The sequence below is a fragment of the Bubalus bubalis genome, chromosome 8 (assembly GCF_019923935.1).
Source record: "Bubalus bubalis isolate 160015118507 breed Murrah chromosome 8, NDDB_SH_1, whole genome shotgun sequence".
NCBI classification, from domain to species: domain Eukaryota; kingdom Metazoa; phylum Chordata; class Mammalia; order Artiodactyla; family Bovidae; genus Bubalus; species Bubalus bubalis.
Genome location: NC_059164.1, coordinates 5,597,132 through 5,624,355, shown reverse-complemented (window position 1 = coordinate 5,624,355; position 27,224 = coordinate 5,597,132). Strand labels below are relative to the sequence as shown.

Sequence of the window (27,224 nt, the reverse complement as noted above, 5' to 3'; positions counted from 1 at the left end):
GCCTGGATCAAGCCTCTGTCTCACTGAGAAAATATCTGTTGTTTTAAGTGTGGCCAATAGGGTCACTGGAAAAACAAATGCTGCCTATATGGAAAAAGTCCACTGGGACTCTGCTTGATATGAAAATGAAAAGGTCACTGGAAGAGGAACTTCCCTCAGTCCCAAAGGGGACCTGGGGCTACCAAACCAATGATGGTAAGAGGACCGAAGACTGATGGAGCCCAGGACTTTCCCTGGCTCCCAAAGGATACCTGGTCATTTCTCCAGAGGAACCTGAGGTAATCTTTGATGTGGCAGGTAGGAAAGTCATTTTCTTACTAAATATGGGGACTGTCTACTGTGTGCTATCATGTCCCTGGACCCTTGTCTTCTCAATGTTGTATAACAGGGATGGACAGAAAGCCCAAACCAAGTAATCTACCCCTCCCCTCAACTGCTTGCTAGAAGGCTTTACCTTTGCACATCCATTTCTGCTCACATCCAAGTGCCCCATCTGCTTGTCGGGAAGGGACTTGCTCACTAAATTCCAGAAAACAGCCCAAGCTGGAGATCCTTATGGAGATGGCAGCCACCAGGACAAACAATTGGTCTTGGCCAGAGGAATCTAACACAGTCTCAAACTAGAGGAGATCACCATTCCATCCTGTCAGATACAAAACGACACCTGCCAAGAGCACTGCCAGTGCTTGGACAATGAGGGCGTCTGCCATCTGCCTCTGAGGAGACTGAACCTGTGCTGTGGCTGTTGACCTTCAACACCCCTGAAGGAGTTCAGGGTGGAGTGAGGCACTCTGTGCTCCAGGGAATCTGGTGGGGGACAGGTCTTTAGATAGTTAGATGTTTTCAGGAACTGACCTCATGATCCCAATCCTTGCATCTCTTCATATCTAGAAAAGCACTAACTCCCTTCATGAGGACCTCAGCATTTCATGACTAGCAGAAAATCTTTTATAAATTGAGTGCTTAATTGTACTGAACTTCCCCTTCACCAAAATTTTATATATTGACCTTCCCCCACTGCCTCTTGGGCGCAGTCTCTCAGAGCTATTTGAGGTGCTACCTCCTGGGATGCTATCCTCATTTTGCCCCAAATAAAACTTGATTCACTACTCTCAAGTTGCACATCTCTTTCAGTTGACAAGCCCATCTAAGCTGTAAAACTATGGGTGGCTGAACTGGTTCACAGTGTTAGGTGGTTTTCTTCCCTGCACCCAGACTCCCATTATCTATTTGCCTTTGAATGGACAAATCCAGACCCCATAGTGTCATGAATGGTTCCATCTGTGTGCTTACAGAATTCAAGCAGAGAGTGCCAATGGGAGAGGCAGTAGGCAAGCCTCCTCAGATCAAAGGTCTGAACACGAATATGCATGCTCATTCATGTCCAATTCTGCAACCCTATGGGCTGTCGCCCACCTGGCTCTTCTGTCCATGGGATTTTCCAGGCAAGAATACTGGAGTGGTTGCCACTTCTACCTCTAGGGGATCTTCCCAACTTGAGGATCAAACCCACATCTCCTGTGTCTCCTGCATTGCAGGCAGAAGATTTTTCACTACTTGAGCTATGTGGGAAGCTTCTTAAAGCCAGGGAGGATACCCAAAAGTGTTTGAAAATAGAGTACCAAAATGGGAGGCCACTGATCCAACTAAGCTAACCATGTGTATGTGCATTGCTCAGTCGCTCAGTTGTGTCCAACTCTTTGTGGCCCCATGGACTGTAGTCTGCCAGGCTCCTCTATCCATGGGATTCTCAAGGTAAGACTACTGCCCTGGGTAGTCATTCCCTTCTCCAGGGGATCTTCCTGGATAGAAATTTCAAAGAGGCCTTCTCCCCTAACCTACAGGAGGGAAAGTAAAACATCCCAACATGGGTAAATGGGTATATTAGTCCCTCAGTATCACTGAGAAGCCACCCAATCCTTTTTAAAAGGGGGGAAAAAAAAAAAAACACAAAAAACTTTGTTTTACAAATCTAGTCTTTACAGGACCAGAGGTGTAGCTCCAAAAATAATTCAAAACCCAGCAATATTTTTAGCACTCCCAAAACCTTCCCCATCTATCTTAAGAGGTTTGTAAGTACTAAACAAAGGGGAAACAAAGTTATCCTAGGAGGGATTTGCCTGTGCCTTTAAGATGCAAATATCCTACCTGGTTTTTCTCTAGAAACCTTTCTCTATGCCATCTTTTTTAAATGTAAATTTTGAAAAAGAGAGTAAATAATTTGGAACTTGTCAAAGAAAAATACAAACTTTGAGCATCCTTTCCCTAAATATTAGTGAAACGGATTTAGCTATCTAGAGAAGTGAGCTTGATTTGTCCCATCTGCTAGAAATCCAAATTTAAACCAAACTCTTGCAGACAGATGGGTTTTACATTGCTGTACCTGATTCATGGCTGAAATTTGGAAGAGGAAATATGAGGCCTCTGTGTTTGTGTGTTAATTCACAAAAGAAGCTATATTTAATTGACTTAAGGGAAATTAAATGCTTATATAAATACTCAGACATATAAAGTAATGTGGCCAGAATGAAGTCATCTGGAAAGAATTCAGTACCAAACTGACATTTGGTACTGAAGGTAGCTTAAGCTTGTTGGTTTGATTAATATAGATTAATACAGACATAATACAGTCTCAGGAGTCATCAATGTTAAGCATAATACTTTTGTTGTACGTAGGTTTACTAGACTTTTGATCTCTTGAAAATCTGTCAGCAAGAAAAGTAATTTGGTGTGGAAAAATCTTTTAAGGAAAGTAAGATATGTTTTCAGTAAAAGAAGGCATGAGAATTTATGAAAAAGTATTGAAAGAGTTATGCACGATCAGGATTTTCTCAGATTGGATTGCATTTAGTTGGGTAAACTGATTATGTTGGTAGCAAGCTAAGGTAAGGCTTGGATTAAATTTTTCTTTCTGTTAAGAAAATAAAGTTTTCTTGGAATGCCATTTCTGATAAAATATTATGTGAGGTTCTTTGCTTTTAAGTGATTCTCCGTTTACTTGTGTTATCTCTTGTAACTCTGGTTAAGAAATAAGTATTGTCTCACAGTGACTGATGATTTTTGACCAAGTGTTTTAAAACTTTTTTCACAAACGTCCCAATACCAAATTTTAATCAAAGTGGATAAAACTAATTAGATCTTCAAATTTTCTTGAATTTTCAAGACTGAAAGAATATGACCTCAATACACAAAAAACAAGCTACACCAGTAAATTATGTAATTATAAAGACAGAATAAGTGCTTATTTCTACTTTTCCTCTTTACTGATTTAAAAAGCAATTATATAAAAGAATTTGTGTGCATGATGTTATCACTGGGACCAAACATAAATACAGATTTTCCAATAGAAACAGAAGGGAAGTAGGTAGAAGCAAGGCTGTATTAGCTTAAGAAATGATTACAGATGGAAGCTTGGAAGAATAGGAACATTTTAAGAAAATAAAAAATGATAAACAAGATTATGTAAAAAAGTCTATAAGTATATACTTGTTCTAATTTCAGCTTCTCTGAGATATATAAAATTATACAAAAAATAAATATAGAAATGTATTGTTAGTTTTGGAACATTTACAGATATAATATTTATAATATACCACAAAAAGCATGGAAAAGGAACGCATCTACTTAAGTTTAAGGTTTCTATATCTCACTAGAATTAAGTTAGTAAAGATATCAAGCTGATTCTGATAGGTTAAGATATATGTGGTAATCTCTAGAGAAATTAATAAGGAAATGACTCAAAATATATAGAGTAAAAATCACTAAAGTAATTAAAATGCTACATTAGAAAATATTCACTTAATTCACAAGATGTAATGTGAGAGGTGGACTGTGAAGAAAGCTGAGTGCTGAAGAATTGATGCTTTTGAACTGTGGTGTTGCAGAAGACTCTTGAGAGTCCCATGGACTGCAAGGAGATCCAACCAGTCCATCCTAAAGGAGACCCGTCCTGGGTATTCATTGGAAGGACTGATGCTGAGGCTGAAACTCCAATACTTTGGCCACCTCATGCAAAGAGCTGACTCATTGGAAAAGACTCTGATGCTGGGAGGGATTGGGGGCAGGAGGAGAAGGGGACAATAGAGGATGAGATGGCTGGATGGCATCACCGACTTGATGCACATGAGTTTGGGTGAACACCGGGAATTGGTGATGGACAGGGAGGCCTGGCATGCTGCAATTCATGGGATCGCAAAGAGTCAGACATGACTGAGCGACTGAACTGAACTGAATGAGAAATAGAGCAACACACAAGACAGGGAAATATAAAGTAAAATGATAAAGTATATCCAATTGTATAAATAACATTAAATGTGAATGAATTATTATATAATCAAAAGGCAGAGACTGTGAATCTGGATTTAAAAAGCAATGAACTTAGTGTCTACATGAGACACACATTAGATGCAAAGATACAAATAGACTGAAAGTGATGGTGGAAAATAATACACCATATATACAGCAATCACAAGAAAGTAGGAATGGCTATTCAACTGTCAAGCAGAGTAAACTTTAGAACGAACAAAAAATGCTACCATAGATAAAGGGCAACATTTTTTTTATGATTAAAAAAGACAACCTATCAGGAAGAGAGAAAAATATAAACACACACATCTAAGAACAAAGCACTAAAATGAAGCAAAAGAAGAAAAAAAGAAATAATCAAAGAAATAAACAATTAAAAATATTGCTCAGAGAATTCAATACCTCACTTACAATAATAAACGACTATGCAGAAATCAACAAGGACATACAACACTTAAATAACGCCAAAACCTAATATACATAAATGGTATCTACAGAACTCTCCATCTAGCAGCTGCAGAACATACATTCTTCCCAAGTGCTCATGGCACATTCTCAGGATAGAAACTATTTTAAGGGACAAATCAAAATAAATTTTAAAGGACTGAAATAATACAAAGTATTTTCTTTGACTGCTACTGCTAAGTCACTTTAGTCATGTCCGACTCTGGGTGACCCCATAATATAATAAAATTAGAGTTAATAGAAAAAAATATGAAAAATTCACAAATGTGTAGAAATTAAAGAACATAATTCTAAGTAGCCAATGTGTCAAAGAAGAAATCAAAAGAGAAGTTAGGGAAAAAAAATCTGAAGGACTTCCCTGGTGGTCCCGTGGTTAAAAATCCAACTGCCAATGCAGGAACAGACATTTGATCCCTAGTCTGGTAAGACTCCACATGCTGCAGGGCAACTAAGCCCATGTGCCACAACTACTGAGATCAAGCCCTAGAACCCATGTTCTGCAACACGAGAAGCCACTGCAATGAGAAGCCCACCCACTGCAACTGGAAACTAGCCCCCACTCACCACAACTAGCGAAAGCCTGTGCACAGCAACAAAGATCCAGCATAGCCAAATATAAATTTAAAAATCTAAAAAGAATGCCTTGCAAAAATAAGTATATTTGGCAAATCTAATACAGTTATGTAAAGTTTAAAAATAAAATAAAATTAATTAAAAAAAAAAAAAAAAAAAAAAAAAAAAAATAAGTATTATATGTGTTTTGCTCTTACTATAGTTATACATAAAAAGACAGCATTACCTGGCACATAATAAATGCTCAGCAAATACTGGCTATCATTTTCCTTACTATAAATCAGCATTCATTTTAAGCACTGTTACATTTCTTAGCTTATGTGAATATACCCTTATGAGAGATTCCAAAGTATAGCTGCTATAAACTATATAAACTACATAAAATAACATATCTATATCATCAGTTCAGTTCAGTCGCTCAGTCATGTCCAATTCTTTCCGACCCCATGGACAGCAGCATGCCAGGCATCCCTGTCAATCAACAACTCCCAAAGCTTGTTCAAACTCATGTCCATTGAGTCAGTGATGCCATCCAACCATCTCATCCTCTGTCATCCCCTTCTCATGCCTTCAATCTTTCCCAGCATCAGGGTCTTTTCCAGTGAGTTAGTTCTTTGCATCAGGTGGCCAAAGTATTGGAGCTTCAGCTTCAGCATCAGTCCTTCCAAAGAATATTCAGGACAGATTTCCTTCAGAATTGACTGGTTTGATCTCCCTGCAATCCAAAGGACTCTAAAGAGTCTTCTCCAACACCACAGTTCAAAAGCATCAGTTCTTTGGCACTTAGCTTTCTTTGTGGTCTAACTCTCACATCCATACATGACTACTGGAAAAACCATAGCTTTGACTAGATGGACCTTTGTGGGCAAAGTAATGTCTCTGCTATAGGTTGGTCATAACTTTTCTTCCAAGGAGTAAGCGTCTTTTAATTTCATGGCTGCAGTCACCATCTGCAGTGATTTTGGAATCAAAAAAAATAAAATTGGTCACTGTTTCCACTGTTTCCCCATCTATTTGCCATGAAGTGATGGGACCGGATGCCATGATCTTAGTTTTCTGAATATTGAGTTTCAAGCCAACTTTTTCACTCTCCTCTTTCACTTTCATCAAGAGGCTCTTCAGTTCTTCTTCACTTTCTGCCATAAGGGTGGTGTCATCTGCATATCTGAGGTTATTGATATTTCCCCAGCAATCTTGATTTCAGTTTGTGCTTCATCCAGTGCAGCATTTCTCATGATGTGCTCTGCATTTAAGTTAAATAAGCAGGGTGACAATATACAGCCTTCATATAATCCTTTCCCGATTTGGAACCAGTCTGTTGTTCCATGTCCAATTCCAACTGTTGCTTCATGATCTGAATACAGATTTCTCAGGAGGCAGGTCAGATGGTCTGGTATTCCCATCTCTTGAAGAATTTTCCAGTTTGTTGTGATCTACAGTCAAAGGCTTTGGCATAATCAATAAAGCAGAAATAGATGCTTTTCTGGACCTCTCTTGCTTTTTCTATGAACCAATGGATGTTAGCAATTGATCTCTGGTTCCTCTGCCTTTTTTAAATCCAGCTTGAACATCTGGAAGTTCACATACTGTTGAAGCCTGGCTTGGAGAATTTTGAGTATTGCTTTGCAAGCGTGTGATATGAGTGGAATTATGCAACAATTTGAACATTCTTTGGCATTGACCTTTTCCAGACCTGTGGCCACTGCTGAGTTTTCCAAACTTGCTGGCATATTGAGTGCAGCACTTTAACAGCATCATCTTTTAGGATTTGAAATAGCTTAACTGGAGCTATATCAAGCCTATATCATATATTATAGAAAAAAACTACAACAAAAATGAAGTGTGGCTGATTATAAAGTTTAAACAAATTATTTGCCTAACAAAGTTAATATAATTTCTCATGAAAATTATGTCTTTCTTTGAATATATGGGATAGTGTTTTTTATTGACCAAAAAATGATCAAGAAACTATTAATAATTCAGCCATTTTCTGTATCCCAGCTGTGAAAATAATGGTACATTAGTTTCCTACTGCTTCCAATGGTATATTAACTTCTTAAGCTACATACATAGTCACTTAAAATAACACAAATATATTATCTTACAGTTTCAGAGATCAGAAGTTCAAGGTGAGTCTTACAAGGCTGAAATCAAGGTACATTCACTTTGGAAGCTCCAGGGGGTTCCCACTTCTCTGCCACCTCCAGGATCTAGAGATCTGCTGCCTCCTTAGCTTACGGCCCCTCTCTCCAGCCTCTCATTTCATCATATTTTTTTTTTCTGCCTTTGGCCTTCTTGCATTCCTCTTTAAGGACTCTTGTGGATGCCCAGGGCCAGTCCAAGTAATTAAGGATGCTCTCTCATCTCAAGATCTTCACTTAATTGTACCTATAAAACCTGCTACTGTAGGGTAACAGGTTTAGAAACTCTGAAGGTGAGACAAGGGCATCCTTGACAACCATGACTCTGTCTCCATATGTAGGTCCCACCAATGACAGGGAACCTCCATTCAGGCTGTTCCCCTGGCCACTCCACTACTAATTCAGCTGTCAGTCTCAGACATCAACAGATCCAACTGTTATCACAAAAGGGTTTTACACACAGTGGCAACTCATGTTCTTGTTCAGGAGGATGGCAGTGAACCATCAAAAATGATACTCAGAATTTAAAGGCAGAACAGAATACAGTATCACCCTCATACTCTGAAAACATGACTTCTCTACCATCCTGTTTTTATTCACTGTCTTAAATTGATCTGTAAAAGTCAACATTCTCCTGAAGAAAAAAGAACTTCCCTTACCACTAACTGCTTACAAAGCACTTTGCAAAATACAAGCAGGCATAAATTTTTCTTTAAGACTAAAAATAACAAAATCCCTTTAAAACAAACTTGTTAAAATATGTAAATATTTGAAAACGTTAAGAAATATTAAACTAGAACTAAAACCTTTTCTTACCATATACAACATATTTCAGTTGGAGATTTTTGATGACTTCTTCCACAGTAGGTTTATACTCCAGAAAACATGTGTAAACACCACTCATGCTTTCCTCAAAGTTCTGGAATACAAGGCTTCCTGTGGAGGTGATTTGTGCAGTGCTGTTTTCTAATAGATAAGAAGATACAGTGATCAGTGGCTTAAATAACATGAGACGGAGATAAAGTAACAAGCTATTTTCTAAACGGAGAAAAGCCATCCAAATTTACCTGCTATACATTAAAGAAGTCGAGGGAACACAGTCATTGTGTCTGGTGTTTCTTGACAGTAGGTGCCAAGATGTACTTCTGAGTATCAGAATTTCACTAATCAGAATTCATGAAGTATGTAGCTGCCTAAGTGGTAAGAGGCTAAAAATCACACATACATGATGTGCTCCTAATCTGCCTGCTGCATTGAGATGGCATGATCAACATTCATAAACATATCAAATACTATATATTTATATATACTGTCAAGTAACTATATCTATATATATGCATATAAATATTTTATAGATGAGTTATGTTCTCAGTTAGCATATAAACTATATATTAAAAGGATGAAACACTGTATCTAGAACAAAGACTTAATATAATCACTGACAACTAGGGATTGGTTGTCATTACACAGGTATTAGGCAAAAGCTGGATTACAACTCTAAGGGTTGCACAAGAAAGAAAATATAGGTTGGATAACTTCATGCCCAGAGTCACAATCAGAACTGCTGTGCTAAAAGTCAGAACTGGATGTAAGATCTCTTGCAACTTCAACATTACTTAAAGTAGCAAATTGGAGAAAGCAGTGTTATATGATGGAAAAGAAGCCTGATTTAAAAGGATTAGGACTTGGATTTGAGGTGTACCTTTCTCACAAACTGTAACTAAGGGATAATCACAATCTTTTGTGATTCATTTGTACAACAAAGAATCATAAAATATGATAATATATCTCATAGAATTGTTTTTGTATAACAAATCAAAGAACGCTAAATTACTTGAAAAAGCTGTAAGTCCTTAAGCAATTAAAGGTTGTTATTCTGAAAGTTCATAACCATGGTTCTGCAATAGAAAAATTATTAGACATTAAAACTCACTTACTTAATAATTTAATAAACCATTCATAACAATTGAAAATATTATCTCAGTAAATAATTGTTCATCATTTTCTATTTTAAGAAAATAATTTATTGCCTATAATTGTCAAATTGAAATTTATTTTGAAGCAATTACTTCAAAATAAGACAAAAAAATTAGTGTTATTATTAAGCAATTTTCATCATTAATTTTTCACTAAAAATCTGTTCAGTTTCTAGACATGAAAAGCCCTGTTTCAGATACTGAAGGAGAAATGAATAGATGGATACACCTGTCCTCAAGTGCTTTACTTAGAGCATTATGCCTTGAGAACTCCCATTTCTATATCCTGGATGAAGCTGAAAAATGTGACATAAATTTAGAATGCATTTCTATTGTATTGCCTATTTCCTCATGAATATCTTTTAATGAAAGAGTATATATTTATCATAACATATTGTCTCTTTTTTGGAACAGATAAAACTTTTTCAAGTGCCTGATATACTGTATTTCAGCAAAGACTCATATATCATATCATATGATAAAAGGTTCCCACAAGTTGTAAAGAAATTTTAGAATAATATGTCAGCAATGAGGCTATGTATTCCCTGGCATTAATTTGAAACTGAAATTTCCCCAAACAGAAGTATCAATTTAAAAATGTATTAATATATATGAATGCCTACTACAACATTAAATATAATGACAACCAGAAAATCTAGTATCATTACAATTTGTAAGAAAATACTCTCCAGCTACATTCTTATTTTAAAACATTTAAAAGTCAAACACTTTGAAGAAATGCCCAGGGATTTCACAGGCAGGAGAAGAATCCACTTAACAAATACCACTTACCAAACTGACTGTTAAATAACTAAGTTTAAATGGGATGCAATAACGTATCTCTATAAGAACTCATATAACAACAGTCAATAAATAATTGAACTAAACTCTGTACTTTTCTCTCTAGAATTTAGCTTGGTCATCTAAAACTTTAGAGTTGGATTCAATTTCTAGAAACCCATGCCTCAGAGCTCTCTAAAATTACATGGCAGAATTTAAGCACAATTTCATTTTAGCTTACTCTTTCAAAAAATAGGTTTATCCTTTTGCTTTCTGCTCAGATACAGAGAGTAAATATAAGAGCATCAACATCATACAACAATAAGGGAAAAGACAGACAAAGTGTCAGTCAATGAACTCTCTTGAACCTATCAAACCCCTCAGGAAGGTAGGGCCACCAATCACCTGAAATCTAGGAATGTACAGTGCCTACAAGGAGAGCCTGAACCCAAGCATTTGCTTCAAAATTGGCTGAAAGGCTTCAGTGAATTGCTAAACCCAAGTGCTAACTAGGAATCAGTGAACTAAAATGGACTGGAATGGGTGAATTTAACTCAGATGACCATTATATCTACTATTGCAAGCGGGAATCCCTTAGAAGAAATGGAGTAGCCATCACGGTCAACAAAAGAGTCTGAAATGCAGTACTTGGATGCAATCTCAAAAACGACAGAATTATCTCTGTTCATTTCCAAGGCAAACCATTCAGTATCACAGTAATCCAAGCCTATGCCCCAACCAGTAATGCTGAAGAAGCTGAAGTTGAATGGTTCTATGAAGACCTCCAAGACCTTTTAGAACTAACACCCAAAAAAGATGTCCTTTTCATTATAGGAGACTGGAATGCAAAAGTAGGAAGTCAAGAAACACCTGGGGTAACAGGCAAATTTGGAATTTGGAATACAGAATTAAGCAGGGCAAAGGCTAATAGAGTTTTGACAAGAGAATGCACTGGTCACAGCAAACACCCTTTTCCAACAACACAAGAGAAGACTCTACACATGGACATCATCAGATGGTCAACACTGAAATCAGACTGATTCTATTCTTTGCAGCCAAAGACAGAGAAGCTCTATAAAGGGAGCAAAAACAAGACCAGGAGCTGACTGTGGCTCAGATCATGAACTGCTTATTGCCAAATTCAGACTTAAATTGAAGAAAGTAGGGAAAACCACTAGACCATTCAGGTATGACCTAAATCAAATCCCTTATGATTATTCAGTGGAAGTGAGAAATAGATTTAAGGGACTAGATAGGACAGAGTGTCTGATGAATTATGGACAGAGGTTCGTGACATTGTACAGGAGAGGGGATCAAGACCATCCCCATGGAAAAGAAATGCAAAAAAGCAAAATGGCTGTCTGAGGAGGCCTTACAAATAGTTGTGAAAAGAAGAGAAATGAAAAGCAAAGGAGAAAAGGAAAGACATAAACATCTGAATGCAGAGTTCCAAAGAATAGCAAGGAGAGATAAGAAAGCCTTCCTCAGCGATCAATGCAAAGAAATAGAGGAAAACAACAGAATGGGAAAGACTAGAGATCTCTTCAAGAAAATTAGAGATACCAAGGGAACATTTCATGCAAAGATGGGCTTGAGAAAGGACAGAAATGGTATGGACCTAACAGAAGATATTAAGAGGTGGCAAGAATACACAGAAGAACTGTACAAAAAAGATCTTCATAACCCAGATAATCACGATGGTGTGATCACTCACCTAGAGCCAGACATCCTGGAATGTGAAGGCAAGTGGGCCTTAGAAAGCATCACTATGAACAAAGCTAGTGGAGGTGATGGAATTCCAGTTGAGCTATTTCAAATCCTGAAAGACGATGCTGCAAAAGTGCTGCACTCAATATGCCAGCAAATTTGGAAAACTCAGCAGTGGCCACAGGACTTGAAAAGGTCCATTTTCATTCCAATCCCAAAGAAAGGCAATGCCAAAGAATGCTCAAACTACCACACAATTGCACTCATCTCACATGCTAGTATATAGTAATGCTCAAAATTCTCCAAGCCAGGTTTCAGCAATACATGATACGTAAACTTCCAGATGTTCAAGCTGGTTTTAGAAAAGGCAGAGGAACCAGAGATCAAATTGCCAACATCTACTGGATCATCAAAAAAGCAAGAGAATTCCAGAAAAACATCTATTTCTGCTTTATTGACTATGCCAAAGCCTTTGACTGTGTGGATCACAATAAACTGTGGAAAATTCTTCAAGAGATGGGAATACCAGACCACCTGACCTGCCTTTTGAGAAACCTATATGCAGGTCAGGAAGCAACAGTTAGAACTGGACATGGAACAATAGACTGGTTCCAAATAGGAAAGGGAGTACTTCAAGGCTGTATATTGTCACCCTGCTTATTTAACTTCTATGCAGAGTACATCATGAGAAATGCTGGGCTGGAAGAAGCACAAACTGGAATCAAGATTGCTGGGAGAAATATCAATAACGTCAGATATGCAGATGACACCACCCTTATGGCAGAAAGTGAAGAGGAACTCAAAAGCCTCTTGATGAAAGTGAAAGAGGAGAGTGAAAAAGTTGGCTTAAAGCTCAACATTCAGAAAACGAAGATCATGGCATCTGGTCCCATCACTTCATGAGAAATAGATGGGGAAACAGTGGAAACAGTGTCAGAGTTTATTTTTTTGGGTTCCAAAATCACTGAAGATGGTGATTGCAGCCATGAATTAAAAGACGCTTACTCCTTGGAAGGAAAGTTATAACCAACCTAGATAACATATTAAAAAACATAGACATTACTTTGCCAACAAAGGCCCATCTAGTCAAGGCTATGGTTTTTCCAGTGGTCATGTATGGATGTGAGAGTTGGACTGTGAAGAAAGCTGAGTGCTGAAGAATTGATGCTTTTGAACTGTGGTGTTGGAGAAGACTCTTGAGAGTCCCTTGGACTGCACTGAGTCCATTCTAAACTAGTCCATCCTAAAGGAGATCAGCCCTGGGTGTTCATTGGAAGGACTGATGCTAAAGCTGAAACTCCAGTACTTTGGCCATCTCATGCAAAGAGTTGACTCATTGGAAAAGACCATGATGCTGGGAGGGATTGGGGGCAGGAGGAGAAGGGGACGACAGAGGATGAGATGGCTGGATGGCATCACCGACTCGATGGACATGTGTTTGGGTGAACTCCAGGAGTTGGTGATGGACAGGGAGGCCTGGCGTGCTGCAATTCATGGTGTCACAAAGAGTCAGACACGACTGAGTGACTGAACTGAACTGACTGAAACAGTGTGTGCATGTGAAACCTCTGAGGATCAGAGATGGGGGATGGGTAGAGGAAGTTGCACCCTCCTACAGGCTTTGTCCTTCATGAAAATCTCTGGGTGTTCAAAAGGAATATTAAAGAAACCCTGAGCAAGAGTCTCACCGGGTGCTGGCTGGAGGGGGTCCAGAAGCCCTGTCAAAACTCTACCCACATTCATTTCCCCTGCCTCTAGGTAAGGAGCAATGTTTTAACCTACAATGGGAGAAGAAACAAAAATCATTATCAAGAGCACTGGGGAAACATTTTGCCACAAGGGAAGGAAACAGGAAGGAAAAAAAATCATCCTTGAGGCAGAGTCAGCAAGAAGTACCAGGCAAACACTAAAGCTGGATGGAGGATAGGATGAAGCAATTCTGAAGGCCATACCTACAAGATCAGGGATATCACACCTGTCTAAGGCTTAATCCGAACACTAGAGATCTCCTCTCTCCCAACTGCCCATCACTAATAAGAGCCTAGCAACACAGTTAAATCAAGCTAAGAGAGTAGTAAGAAAGAGATTCTCTCTGAGGAAATCAGAAAAAGAGAAATCAAAGCCAAAGATGAGATACTGGAGATAAAAAAATTTTTAGTAACCATGGCAATAACCAATATCAAAGTCAGACAATTCTTGACTAATAAAAACTCCTAATAGTAAGGTTTAATACTATTTTTAAAAGTGTTCATCTCAAATATAACAATACTTAACTCAATGTTTACTATCTTATTCAAAATGTCAAACTTTAACAAAAATTAAGAAGCATACAGATAGGTAAAAAATGACACATTTCCAAAACACCAAGCTATGACACAGATGTCAGAAGTATCAGACAGTTTACTTAAGATAACTATGAAAGATACATTAAATAATTTAATGGAAAATTTTATAGAAAGCATGCAAGATCAGATAGGAGATTTCAGTAGAGATTGAAACTCTATGAAATAATTGAATGGAAATATTGGAACTAAAACCAAAACAAACAAAAATTATTAAAAAAAAAAAGTAATACAGATGAAGTTTTCCTCCAATGGGCTCATAAAGAGGCTTGACATGGCTAAGAAAAGAATCAATGACTTGAAGTTAGGTCAAAAGAAATTTACCAAGCCAGAATCACAAAGAGAAAAATACGTCCAAGAAGAATGAATCCAAGAGTTACAGAACAATTTCAAACAGTGTTCATAAGGGTGATAGAAACATCAGAAACAGCAGAGGAACAGGAATGAGCAGAAGAAACACTGGAAAATAAAGTGACTGAGAATTTAAAAATTAATGACAAACAAAAAAACAGATTCAAGAAGCTTGCAGAAAACAAAGAAGAATAATACAAATAACAACAACAACAACAAAATGCATTTAGTGTTTAAATCACTGAAGTGAAAGGAAAAGAGAAAACCTTGAAATTAATCAGAAAAAAATGGCATAGTGCCTACAGAGAGACAAAACAAGTCTATAGCAGCCTTCTCATAAGAAACTGTGAAAGCAAAAATAATACAGAATGCCATCTTTGGAATGCTGGAAAAAACCTGCCAGTCCAGAATTCTACAACCATCAAAAGAAAAAGATAAGCCAATTTAAGATATAATCAGAAATCAATGAAACTGAAAACAGAAAAGTACCAAAGAAAAATTAAGTCAAAAGCTGGTCCCTTAAAGTGATTGATAAAACTGTTAAGCCTGCAGCCAGAAAGACCAAAATGAAGAAGAGACACAATCAATGTCTGGAGTGAATAAGGGCATATCATAGAGATCCTGAATATATAAAAAGATAACAAGAAAATGTCACAGACTATACACATTAACTCAACAAGTTGAAAAATCTAAGATGGACAAAATTCCTTGAAAGATAAAAACTACAGAAAGTCACAAAATGGTGAGAGGGGAAAATCCTAGTCCTACCTTCCTTAGATTGCCATCTGTGTACTCTAAAGCCAGACTTCAAAGGCACATGCCTTCCAGGAAAGTACCTTGCTTTCTCAGTGCCTTCATTTTCCACATATAAAAGGGTGAAAATGGCTCCAGTTACTGCAAAGAGCTATGAAATTTAAATGACTAGTGTATGTAAATTGCTCAGAACAGTATCTGCTACATGATGAAAGTACACCTGCTCATTATTTTTATAAAAGTGAAAATAAAAACAGTAAAATAAAAACACATTTACAGAATATATCCATATATGTGTGTATGCACACATTCACTACATGTATGAATACACATGCAATAGATATATGTATGTATTTGTGTGTGTATTCATACATGTAGTAAATGCATTAAAAAGAGTTAAGGAATAATATTGTAAAAGTTTAGGATAGAATTTAGCTGACAGGGGTTGGGGACAGAAGAATGGGATTTTTAAACATCAGAAGGTTCAACAGTCTTGAGAATGGTATACCTTGGCTTCTATTCTAAGATGTTGGTTTTATTATGCTTCATAATTTATATACACACACACACACACATATATATATATATCTTACCCAGATTTGTATATATCAGATACTTCATAACAAAAATATCAGAGTAAGAAATAATCTACAATCTCATTTTTAAAAAACATAATAAAGATGCAATTACACGGTAGAGCTCAACATACATGTGTGCATGTGCTTTCATAGGTTTGTTGAATATTTAGAAAAGTGGGTAAGTCCACACACCAAAAAAGAGTTAATTCATCAGAATAGTATTAGGACTGAAGTAAGAGATACAGGTCTCCTTGTAATAAATGTACTACTTTTCTAAACCAAAAATTTTGGAAGAGAGACAGAGACCAGGGGAGGCGTGGGAGTGGGCAGGGGAGGGAAAGAGAACGAGAACTGACCAAATCTAAGACTTGGTCCCTACACTTCCAAACCATCTAAATAGTCTGGGTATTTCTCTCCAAAGGAATGCTCAAGTACATAATTACAAGTTTCTTTGGGTCAACTGGAGGAGAACTATCTTTGGAATATCCATAAAAATATACCAAGTACAGTGTAGTTTAACCTACAGTCCAAAAAGCTCTATTTTTCAGGCTTTAAGAAAAGCAGACATTTCCTAGGTCTTTCAACAATAAGAGTGATAGGGCTGAGCTTTAAAGCCAGCTGACAGCAAACTATGATATGACACTGCACTGAAAAACAAACTGTAATCATGCTGTCAGAATTCTAGAATTTTCTGGGAATAGTTTTTATAAATATAAAACCATTGCATTAATATGATTTTATCCTTACCTGGAAACAGCTACATTTTTTACATCTATTTTCCATTATGAAAGTGAGTAAAATAAAATATCATTTCCAGTTAAAGGATTACAAATTCACGTACATTCTATACACTGCAATACAAACTGCAAGACCTCTCCTGGCTTCTTAGAGAACAACGACTTTCACATCTCAATTTCCAAGTCAAAGGGGTAACAAACTACAAATCAGTAAGTTAAATGCCTCTTTTTTGAACTCTCAGAGTTTTAATATCAAATGTAAAATATACATAATGTATATCTTTTCATTATATTATGTGCTTTAAGAGAGCAATAAAAATAAAATCTGATTATATTTTCAGTATTGGATGCCTTTACACTTGGCGCATTTCATTGATTTGTATCAACTGCTCAACTTCTCAGAATTTCTGTTACCTACGCAGATTCCTTTCTATATTCTAGTACTACAGTCAGGCAGAGATTAAGTCTGCTCTTCGCATCTCCCACAAAACTCATTAGCACAATGGCATCCACCAAGTAGTCACTAGCTAAGAGCTGAATAATTCACTTTGAAGACACATCACCTAACCTAGAAAGTGGAGTAGCTCTTTAAACCTTGAGCTATTTTAGAATCAAGTTAATTTAAGTTAAATTCAAACATAATCCATATTGTCTGGTCAGGATTTTGGTCAGAATGAAATATAAGATAAGAAATATAAAATCATAACTATTAATAAAGTCTCAAGTTATCCCTATTTGGGGTTATATAAAGCAAACAAGACCAGAGTTTTAAATCTAGAGCTCAAAGTACTCATTTGTATTTTTAACAAAAGCAAGAATCATATTTGTTTCTTCATACATACTTTGTTAACAAAAGTATAACAGGTAACCAAAATGATTTTATGAAGTTTATAATAAAAGGAACATTTTTTGAAATATGAATGCTTAGAGAATTCCCAGTTTAATCATTCATTATGTCTCTATCTCAAATTAAGATCTATGAAAAATGGTCACACTATCTACATTTGTAGATTCTAACTCCAAGAACAAATCACAAGAAAAAGAAGTGCTCTACTAGATAAATGTATATGAGATAAAAATATTGTTTTTGTTCTGAGTTCATTTCATACATATCATTTTTAATTATGACAACTGAAACAGAGTCCTACCTGAAATGATTTTTCCTTTAGGCCCATGCCACTGGAATGATGGGTCTATCAGTTCAGAATTCCGCAGCCTCTGGGTTACACATAACACATGTGGACTCTTTTGATGGAGCATAACATATACTTTCACTGAAAATACAATATTAAAATGTCCCAATAATATCTTATGTTCATTCATGTTCTATAATGGCTTACATTTTTGTAGTCTGGGCAACTTGTGTTCAGAAGTTTTCTTTGGATTATTGCTATTGCTTGGTAAGAATTAAATTTAACTGCATTCCAGTAACTAGCTTTAAAAAATACACACTTATTTTATTTGTGTGTATGGGTATATCTTAATCTTAGTATAAATTATTGGCCTTTTTATTCAGAGTTCATGTATACTTATTGCACTCTCAGAAAACTATTTTAATTACAAAGTATTAAGATAATTCTATATCACGACTTATTTTGCCAAGATACCAAATCTGAAAGAAACTGACATGATAAATTTGTTTAGATCATAGGAATGATACATTATCCACAGTGATCTAACACAACATACTGAATTTTAGAATAGTAATGTGATTAAAAAATTGACAAATATGTGCTTTGATTGATTTTAATTACCAAGTATTTTCTCAATTTGCTTTAAAATTTAAACAATACTGTTCATTAAACAAGCAAAAATAGTATTGTCTAGAAGATACAAAAGGAACACAGTGAAGATTCAGTTATTTTGAATTTACTGATAAGGAAGATTTTAGAAAAGCTTCTAGCAAGTCCTCAGCAATTTCATAGCAATACTTCACTGATCAACCATATACTAAGATTTCTGTGATCCAGTAAGATAAAAATTGTTTATGAGAATTAAAATTCTCCTTGACTTTGTACAGAGACTCTCTCTAAACTTTTACCATACAGCATCGTGTGTATTGAATGCCGCTTTTAGATAGCTACCCTTGCTTAGGTTAAGAAAGTTCCCCTCTATTCTTGGTAGTATGTTTTCCTGGGACACTTACACCTATATTCATAAGTGTAATGTGCATAATTTTCTTATATTATCCTTTGTCTTTTCCAATTTGTACAAAATTTGTGATTTAGTATTTAGCATTATTGTTATTATTTAGCATTATTAAGTTAGGCATCTAAGATTATAATAGACACATAAAAAGAATTAGGCAGATTTTTCCTATTAATGTTCCCTGAAAGAATATGTAAAGTGTTTTTGTCCCTGGAAACTGTATAGTCTGGTACTTACTTTTGGCAAGGAAGGAAACAGCAAAACAAACTTTTTATTACCAATCAGGAAAATTTAATTATTAGTTTACTAAGTACTTTAATCAAGTCTGTTTTAGAAGCTTACATTTTGATAGTTATTCATTACAAGATTATTATATAAAATTATTCAGAATATTAAGCTATGATATTTAAACTTCACCATATCTTATTCATAATATTTTTATACATGAGTTATTCTTTCATGAGACAAGGCAGCTTTTAGTTCCATTCCACTTCTTCTCTGGTCTCAATTTTTCCTCTTATTTTCTACTTACCTCAGTTTAAATGTTTCTTCTTTTTTCTACTTTTAATAAATGCTTCTAGTATTAAAGTGTCACTCTTCAGCACAAGTTACTGGCCCTTTAGTAAGGACACTATTTGAGTGGGATTTGGGCTTACCCTGATGACGTCATTTTAACTTGATTACTTCCATAAAAATTTTGTCTCCAAATAAGTTCATTTTCTAGGAAACTGGGGATTAGGACTTAAACATATGACTTTACGGAGAAGCGTAATTTAGCCCACCATACTGAGACTCAATTGTTTTTCTTAACTGAAATATTAATTCATTTTAAGGATGCATTTAAGCATATCCTATAAAAGAAAGTAATAAAAAGGGAAGGTAGTTACATATGACTGTTTTATAACTCAGGTTTAAAAACTATAGCTTTAAAACAAAAGCTGCAATAAAAGTTGTAATATCAGTGAAAATGGCAGAGTAAGGAACCCCAAAATCACCCCCTTCATAAATGTAATATGAAAAATAACAATGTGGCACATACTCTTAGAATCAACATTTTTAGAACTCTAGAAATTAATCAAAGACTTGCAGCAACCCAGGAAAAATGTATTTAAAAAAACCAACTGAATTGTGTGGTCATGTATGGATGTGAGAGTTGGACTGTGAAGATGGCTGAGCGCCAAAGAATTCATGCTTTTGAACTGTGGTGTTGGAGAAGACTCTTGAGAGTCCCTTGGACTGCAAGGAGATCCAACCAGTCCATTCTGAAGGAGCTTAGCCCTGGGATTTCTTTGGAAGGAATGATGCTAAAGCTGAAACTCCAGTACTTTGGCCACCTCATGCGAAGAGTTGACTCATTGGAAAAGACCATGATGCTAGGAGGGACTGGGGACAGGAGGAGAAGGGGACGACAGAGGATGAGATGGCTGGATGGCATCACTGACTCGATGGACGTGAGTCTGAGTGAACTCCAGGAGCTGGTGATGGACAGGGCAGCCTGGTGTGCTGCAATTCATGGGGTCACAAAGAGTAGGACACGACTGAGTGACTGAACTGAACTGAATTTGAGCATTCTTTGGCATTGCCTTTCTTTGGGATTGAAATGAAAACTGACTTTCTCCAGTCCTGCGGCCACTGCTGAGTTTTCCAAATTTGCTGGCATATTCAGTGCAGCACTTTCACAGCATCATCTTTCAGGATTTGAAATAGCTCAACTGGAATTCCATCACCTCCACTAGCTTTGTTCACAGTGATGCTTTCTAAGGCCCACTTGACTTCACATTCCAGGATGTCTGGCTCTAGGTGAGTGATCACACCATCATGATTATCTGGGTCATGAAGATCTTTTTGTACACTTCTTCTGTGTATTCTTGCCACCTCTTCTTAATATCTTCTGCTTCATTAAGGTCCATATCATTTCTGTCCTTTATTGAGCCCATCTTTGCATGAAATGTTCCCTTTGTATCTCTAATTTTCTTGAAGAGATCTCTGCTACTGCTAAGTCACTTCAGTCGTGTCCAACTCTGTGCAACCCCATGGACAGCAGCCCACCAGGTTTCCCCGTCTCTGGGATTCTCCAGGCAAGAACACTGGAGTGGGTTGCCATTTCCTTCTCCAATGCATGCAAGTGAAAAGTGAAAGTGAAGTCACTAGCGACCCCATGGACTGCAGCCTACCAGGCTCCTCCGTCCATGGGATTTTCCAGGCAAAAGTACTGGAGTGGGGTGCCATTGCCTTCTCCGTGAAGAGATCTCTAGTCTTTCCCATTTTGTTGTTTTCCTCTATTTCTTTGTATTGATCACTGAGGAAGGCTTTCTTATCTCTCTTGCCATTCTTTGGAACTCTGCATTCAGATGCTTATATCTTTCCTTTTCTCCTTTGCTTTTTGCTTCCCTTCTTTTCACAGCTATTTGTAAGGCCTCCTCAGACAGCCATTTTGCTTTTTTGCATTTCTTCTCCATGGAGATGGTCTTGATCCCTGTCTCCTGTACAATGTCAGGAACCTCCATCCATAGTTCATCAGGCACTCTATCAGATCTAGTCCCTTAAATCTATTTCTCACTTCCACTGTATAATCATAAGGGATTTGATTTAGCTCATACCTGACCTAATTTAGAGCACACCCACTGTAAAAAAGGCTTTCCCCTCAAAGAATCTGTTTAAAAACAACTACAGGCTACTTAACTTTGTAAATGCCTGAAGCAGTGGGAACATCTGAGGTAAACATCATTCTAACCAAAACCTTACAAGGAAAAGCTGGGTATGACATGTCTATGGGAGCTTTGAGAAGTTCGATCACATTCCTAGGAAAAAAGAAGGCCACAAGCATGCACAGAGTAGGGCACGTGAGCAAGACTGAGCGTGCTCAGTAAGAATAAGACGCCTTAAAGTTCTCACCTCTGGCTGAAACTGAGTCTCTGCAAAGCAGAAAGTGAAGGATACAACAGAGCTGTCAACTGCCTGGCTAAATGTTTAAGGTATGCCACAACAGGCACACAAAGATTCTCAGAAAATGCTAGGAGACTAACTGGTTCAGGTGTTTAGTGTAATCTCTCTTGAACCATCTAAAGAAGCAGAGACTTCAGTGACCACAGATGGCAAAGAATACAGAATTAAAAGCGAGTTCAGATAAGTCACTAAACAAATGCTAAAGGAATACCTCGTTCTATTAGACTCTGCTTTACTGTACCTAACAGATTTTACATTTTTTATCTTCAATGGTTTATAGCAACTCTGAGTTTCAAATGATGGCTAGCATTTTTAGCAATAAAGTATTTTCTTCTCTTTTTAAAAAGATTTTATTGTAGTATAATTAATTAACAGTGTTGTATTAGTTACAGGTGTACAAGCAAAGTGAATCATTTATACATATAACCACTCTTCAAAATTCTTTTCTCATATAGGCCATTACAGAGTATTGAGTAGAAGCAGGCTCTTATTTGGGGCTTCCTTGGTGGCTCAGTTGGTAAAGAATCTGCCTGCAATTCAGGAGACTCCAGTTCAATCCCTGGGTTGGGAAGATCCACTGAAGAAGGGATAGGCTACCCCCTGCAGTATTCTGGCCTGGAGAATCCCCTGGACTGTATAGTCCATGGGGTCGCAAAGAGTCAGACAGGACTGACTGATTTTCACTTCTGGCTTCCCTGGTGGCTCATATGGTAAAGCATCTGCCTGCAATGCGGGAGACCCTGGTTCAATCCCTGGGTTGAGAAGATCCCCTGGAGAAGGAAATGGCAACCCACTCCAGTAGTCTTGCCTGGAAAATTCCATGGATGGAAGAGCCTGATAGGCTACAGTCCATGGGGTCACAAAGAGTTGGGCACGTCTGAGCCACTTCACTTTATTTTGGTGGCTCAGCAGGAAAGAATCCGCCTGCAGTGCAGGAGACCTGGGTTCATTCCCTGGGTTGGGAAGATCTCCTGAAGGAGGGCATGGCAACCCACTCCAGCATTCTTCCCTAGAGAATCCCAGGGACAGAGAAGCCTGGTGGGCTATAGTCCATAGGATCGCACAGAGTCAGACGCGACTGAGCACAGCACAGCAAAGGCTCTTACTAGTTATCTATTTTATACGTGTATGTGTGTGCACATTCAGCCATGTCCAAATTGTTGCAACCCCATGGACTGCAGCCTGCCAGGAACCTCTGTCTGTGGAATTTTTATAGTCATATCTATATGTCAATCTCAATCTCCCAATTTATACCTCCCGCCCTTATCCTCTGGTAACCATAAGTTTGTTTTCTACATCTGTGACTCTTCTTCTATTTTCTAAGTTCATCTGTACCCTTCTTTTGGTTCCGCATATAAGTAAAGTCACATGATATTTGTATTTCTGTGTCTGACTTACTTTACTTACTTACTTAACTTATTTTACTATGACAACCTGTAGGTCCATCCATGTTGCTGCAAACAGCATTTTTTATGGCTGAGTAATACTCCATTGTATATTGTATATATGTACCACATTTTTTTTAATCCATTTCTCTTTTGATACACATTTAAGTTGCTTTCGTGTCCTGGCTATTGTAAATAGTGCTGCTATTTAACAGCAAAAAATACATGAACACTGAGGTGCATATATCTTTTCAAATTATTATTTTCTCCAGATATATGCCCAGGAGAAGGATAAAGTATTTATTATTTAAGGTACATATACTGGTTTTTAACCAAATGCTATCGTACACTTAGCAGACTATAGTATAGTGTAAATATAACTTTTATGTGCACTGGTAAACCAAAAAAATTCATGTGCTTTGCTTTACTGTGATACTCACTTTATTGTGATACTCACTTTATTGTGATGACCTGTAACCAAACTTGCAATATCTCTGAGGATGCCTGTGCAACAAATAGCAACTACAAAAATACTGAGTAAGGAAGAAGAATCAGATTTCCAGAGTACTACATAATAGTACCTATAAAAATCCAGTTTTCAACTAAAAATATGAGTCATGTAATAAACTAAGGAAACATAGTCATAGGCAGGAAAAAAAAGCAACCAATAGAAACTGTCTCTCAGGAAAGCCAAAGTCTGGAGCTACTGGAAAAAGACTTTAAATCAATTATTTTAAATATGATCAAAGAACATCATGGCTTTAAAAAGGTATGAAAATGATGTCTCTCCAAACAGAAAATATCAATAACAGAATAGAAATTATCTTAAAAAGAGAAATTCTGGATTAAAACATACGATAGCAACTAAAAATTGACAATAAAGAATAAACAGCAGATCTGACCAGACAGGAGAAAAAAGTCAGCAAATTTTACTATATATCAGTGTGAGAGACAGGAAATCTGAGAGATAGAACAATAAACTGATAAAAACTGTTTTCAGAGACCTTTGGGAAACCATCAAACATGTTAGTGTATATACATATGTATACACACATACACACACATATATATATACACACACATATATAAAAGTCCCATGGAATAGTGGAGAGAAAAGGACAGAAATAATAGCACTTTCCCAAACTGATGAAAAACAATTCACACATCAAAGAAGCTCAATAAACTCAAACTAGCATAAATTAAATAGATCCACACCTTAGACACATCATAATCAACTGTGAAAATCCAAAAACAAAGAATCTTGAAACCAGCAAGAGAAAAGCAACTCACTACATACATGTGACCCTCAATAAAAGCAGCTTATATTTCAACAGAAACCATAATGAAACAGCAAGTCTGAATAGACCTAAAACTTCCTTCAAGGAAAAGTCCAGCATCGCTTGAATTCACTTCTGAATACTGCCAAACAAGTAAAGTAGAATGAATACTTCACAAACTTCCAAAAAAAAAAGAAGAGGTTTTTCGTATTTCCATACAAATTGTGAAATTATTTGTTCTAGCTCTGTGAAGAATACTGTTGCTAGCTTGATAGGGATTGCATTGAATCTATAAATTGCTTTGGGTAGTATACTCATTTTCACTATATTGATTCTTCCAATCCATGAACATGGTATATTTCTCCATCTGTTACTGTCCTCTTTGATTTCTTTCACCAGTGTTTTATAGTTTTCTATATATAGGTCTTTAGTTTCTTTAGGTAGATATATTCCTAAGTATTTTATTCTTTCCGTTGCAATGGTGAATGGAATTGTTTCCTTAATTCCTCTTTCTGTTTTCTCATTATTAGTGTATAGGAATGCAAGGGATTTCTGTGTGTTGATTTTATATCCTGCAACTTTACTATAGTCATTGATTAGTTCTAGTAATTTTCTGGTGGAGTCTTTAGGGTTTTCTATGTAGAGGATCATGTCATCTGCAAATAGTGAGAGCTTTACTTCTTCTTTTCCAATTTGGATTCCTTTGATTTCTTTTTCTGCTCTGATTGCTGTGGCCAAAACTTCCAAAACTATGTTGAATAGTAATGGTGAAAGTGGGCACCCTTGTCTTGTTCCTGACTTTAGAGGAAATGCTTTCAATTTTTCACCATTGAGGATAATGTTTGCTGTGGGTTTGTCATATATAGCTTTTATTATGTTGAGGTATGTTCCTTCTATTCCTGCTTTCTGGAGAGTTTTGATCATAAATGGATGTTGAATTTTGTCAAAGGCTTTCTCTGCATCTATTGAGATAATCATATGGTTTTTATTTTTCAATTTGTTAATGTGGTATTATTACATTGATTGATTTGTGGATATTGAAGAATCCTTGCATCCCTGGGATAAAGCCCACTTGGTCATGGTGTATGATCTTTTTAATGTGTTGTTGGATTCTGATTGCTAGAATTTTGTTAAGGATTTTTGCATCTATGTTCATCAGTGATATTGGCCTGTAGTTTTCTTTTTTTGTGGGTTCTTTGTCAGGTTTTGGTATTAGGGTGATGGTGGCCTCATAGAATGGCCAAAGCGATCTTGAGAAAGAAGAATGGAACTGGAGGCATCAACCTACCTGACTTCAGGCTCTACTACAAAGCCACAGTCATCAAGACAGTATGGTACTGGCACAAAGACAGAAATATAGATCAATGGAACAAAATAGAAAGCCTAGAGATAAATCCACGCACATATGGACACCTTATCTTTGACAAAGGAGGCAAGAATATACAATGGATTAAAGACAATCTCTTTAACAAGTGGTGCTGGGAAATCTGGTCAACCACTTGTAAAAGAATGAAACTAGAACACTTTCTAACACCATACACAAAAATAAACTCAAAATGGATTAAAGATCTCAACGTAAGACCAGAAACTATAAAACTCCTAGAGGAGAACATAGGCAAAACACTCTCTGACATACATCACAGCAGGATCCTCTATGACCCACCTCCCAGAATATTGGAAATAAAAGCAAAAATAAACAAATGGGACCTAATTAACCTTAAAAGCTTCTGCACATCAAAGGAAACTATTAGCAAGGTGAAAAGACAGCCTTCAGAATGGGAGAAGATAATAGCAAATGAAGCAACTGATAAACAACTAATCTCAAAAATATACAAGCAACTCCTACAGCTCAACTCCAGAAAAATAAATGACCCAATCAAAAAATGGGCCAAAGAACTAAATAGACATTTCTCCAAAGAAGACATACAGATGGCTAACAAACACATGAAAAGATGCTCAACATCACTCATTATCAGAGAAATGCAAATCAAAACCACTATGAGGTACCATTTCACACCAGTCAGAATGGCTGCGATCCAAAAGTCTACAAGTAATAAATGCTGGGGAGGGTGTGAAGAAAAGGGAACCCTCTTACACTGTTGGTGGGAATGCAAACTAGTCCAGCCACTATGGAGAACAGTGTGGAGATTCCTTAAGAAACTGGAAATAGAACTGCCTTATGATCCAGCAATCCCACTGCTGGGCATACACACTGAGGAAACCAGAAGGGAAAGAGACACGTGTACCCCAGTGTTCATCGCAGCACTGTTTATAATAGCCAGGACATGGAAGCAACCTAAATGTCCATCAGCAGATGAATGGATAAGAAAGCTATGGTACACATACACAATGGAGTATTACTCAGCCATTAAAAAGAATACATTTGAATCAGTTCTAATGAGGTGGATGAAACTGGAGCCTATTATACAGAGCGAAGTAAGCCAGAAAGAAAAACACCAATACAGTATACTAACGCATATATATGGAATTTAGAAAGATGGTAACAATAACCCTGTGTACAAGACAGCAAAAGAGACACTGATGTATAGAACAGTCTTATGGACTCTGTGGGAGAGGGAGAGGGTGGGAAGATTTGGGAGAATGGGATTGAAACATGTAAAATATCATGTATGAAATGAGTTGCCAGTCCAGGTTCGATGCACAATACTGGATGCTTGGGGCTGGTGCACTGGGACAACCCAGAGGAATGGTATGGGGAGGGAGGAGGGAGGAGGGTTCAGGATGGGGAACACATGTATA

General features: G+C 36.9%; 1 protein-coding gene across 9 annotated transcripts in view; it reads right to left on the bottom strand.

Annotated features, from left to right (window-relative positions):
* The window catches only part of LOC102400060 (zona pellucida binding protein), a 197,315-nt gene that overhangs the window by 162,608 nt on the left and 7,483 nt on the right, over positions 1 to 27,224 (bottom strand). For 7 of the 9 annotated variants that reach the window (XM_044946411.2, XM_044946407.2, XM_025290807.3 and 4 more), the window contains exons 3-4: positions 17,857 to 17,982; positions 8,301 to 8,450 (exon numbers count right to left, since the gene is read on the bottom strand). In XM_044946411.2, the coding sequence (XP_044802346.1) occupies positions 8,301 to 8,450; positions 17,857 to 17,982 (276 nt within the window). The remainder of the gene's footprint in view (positions 1 to 8,300; positions 8,451 to 17,856; positions 17,983 to 27,224) is intronic. The other 2 variants (XM_044946409.2, XM_044946410.2) reach the window with 1 other exon arrangement.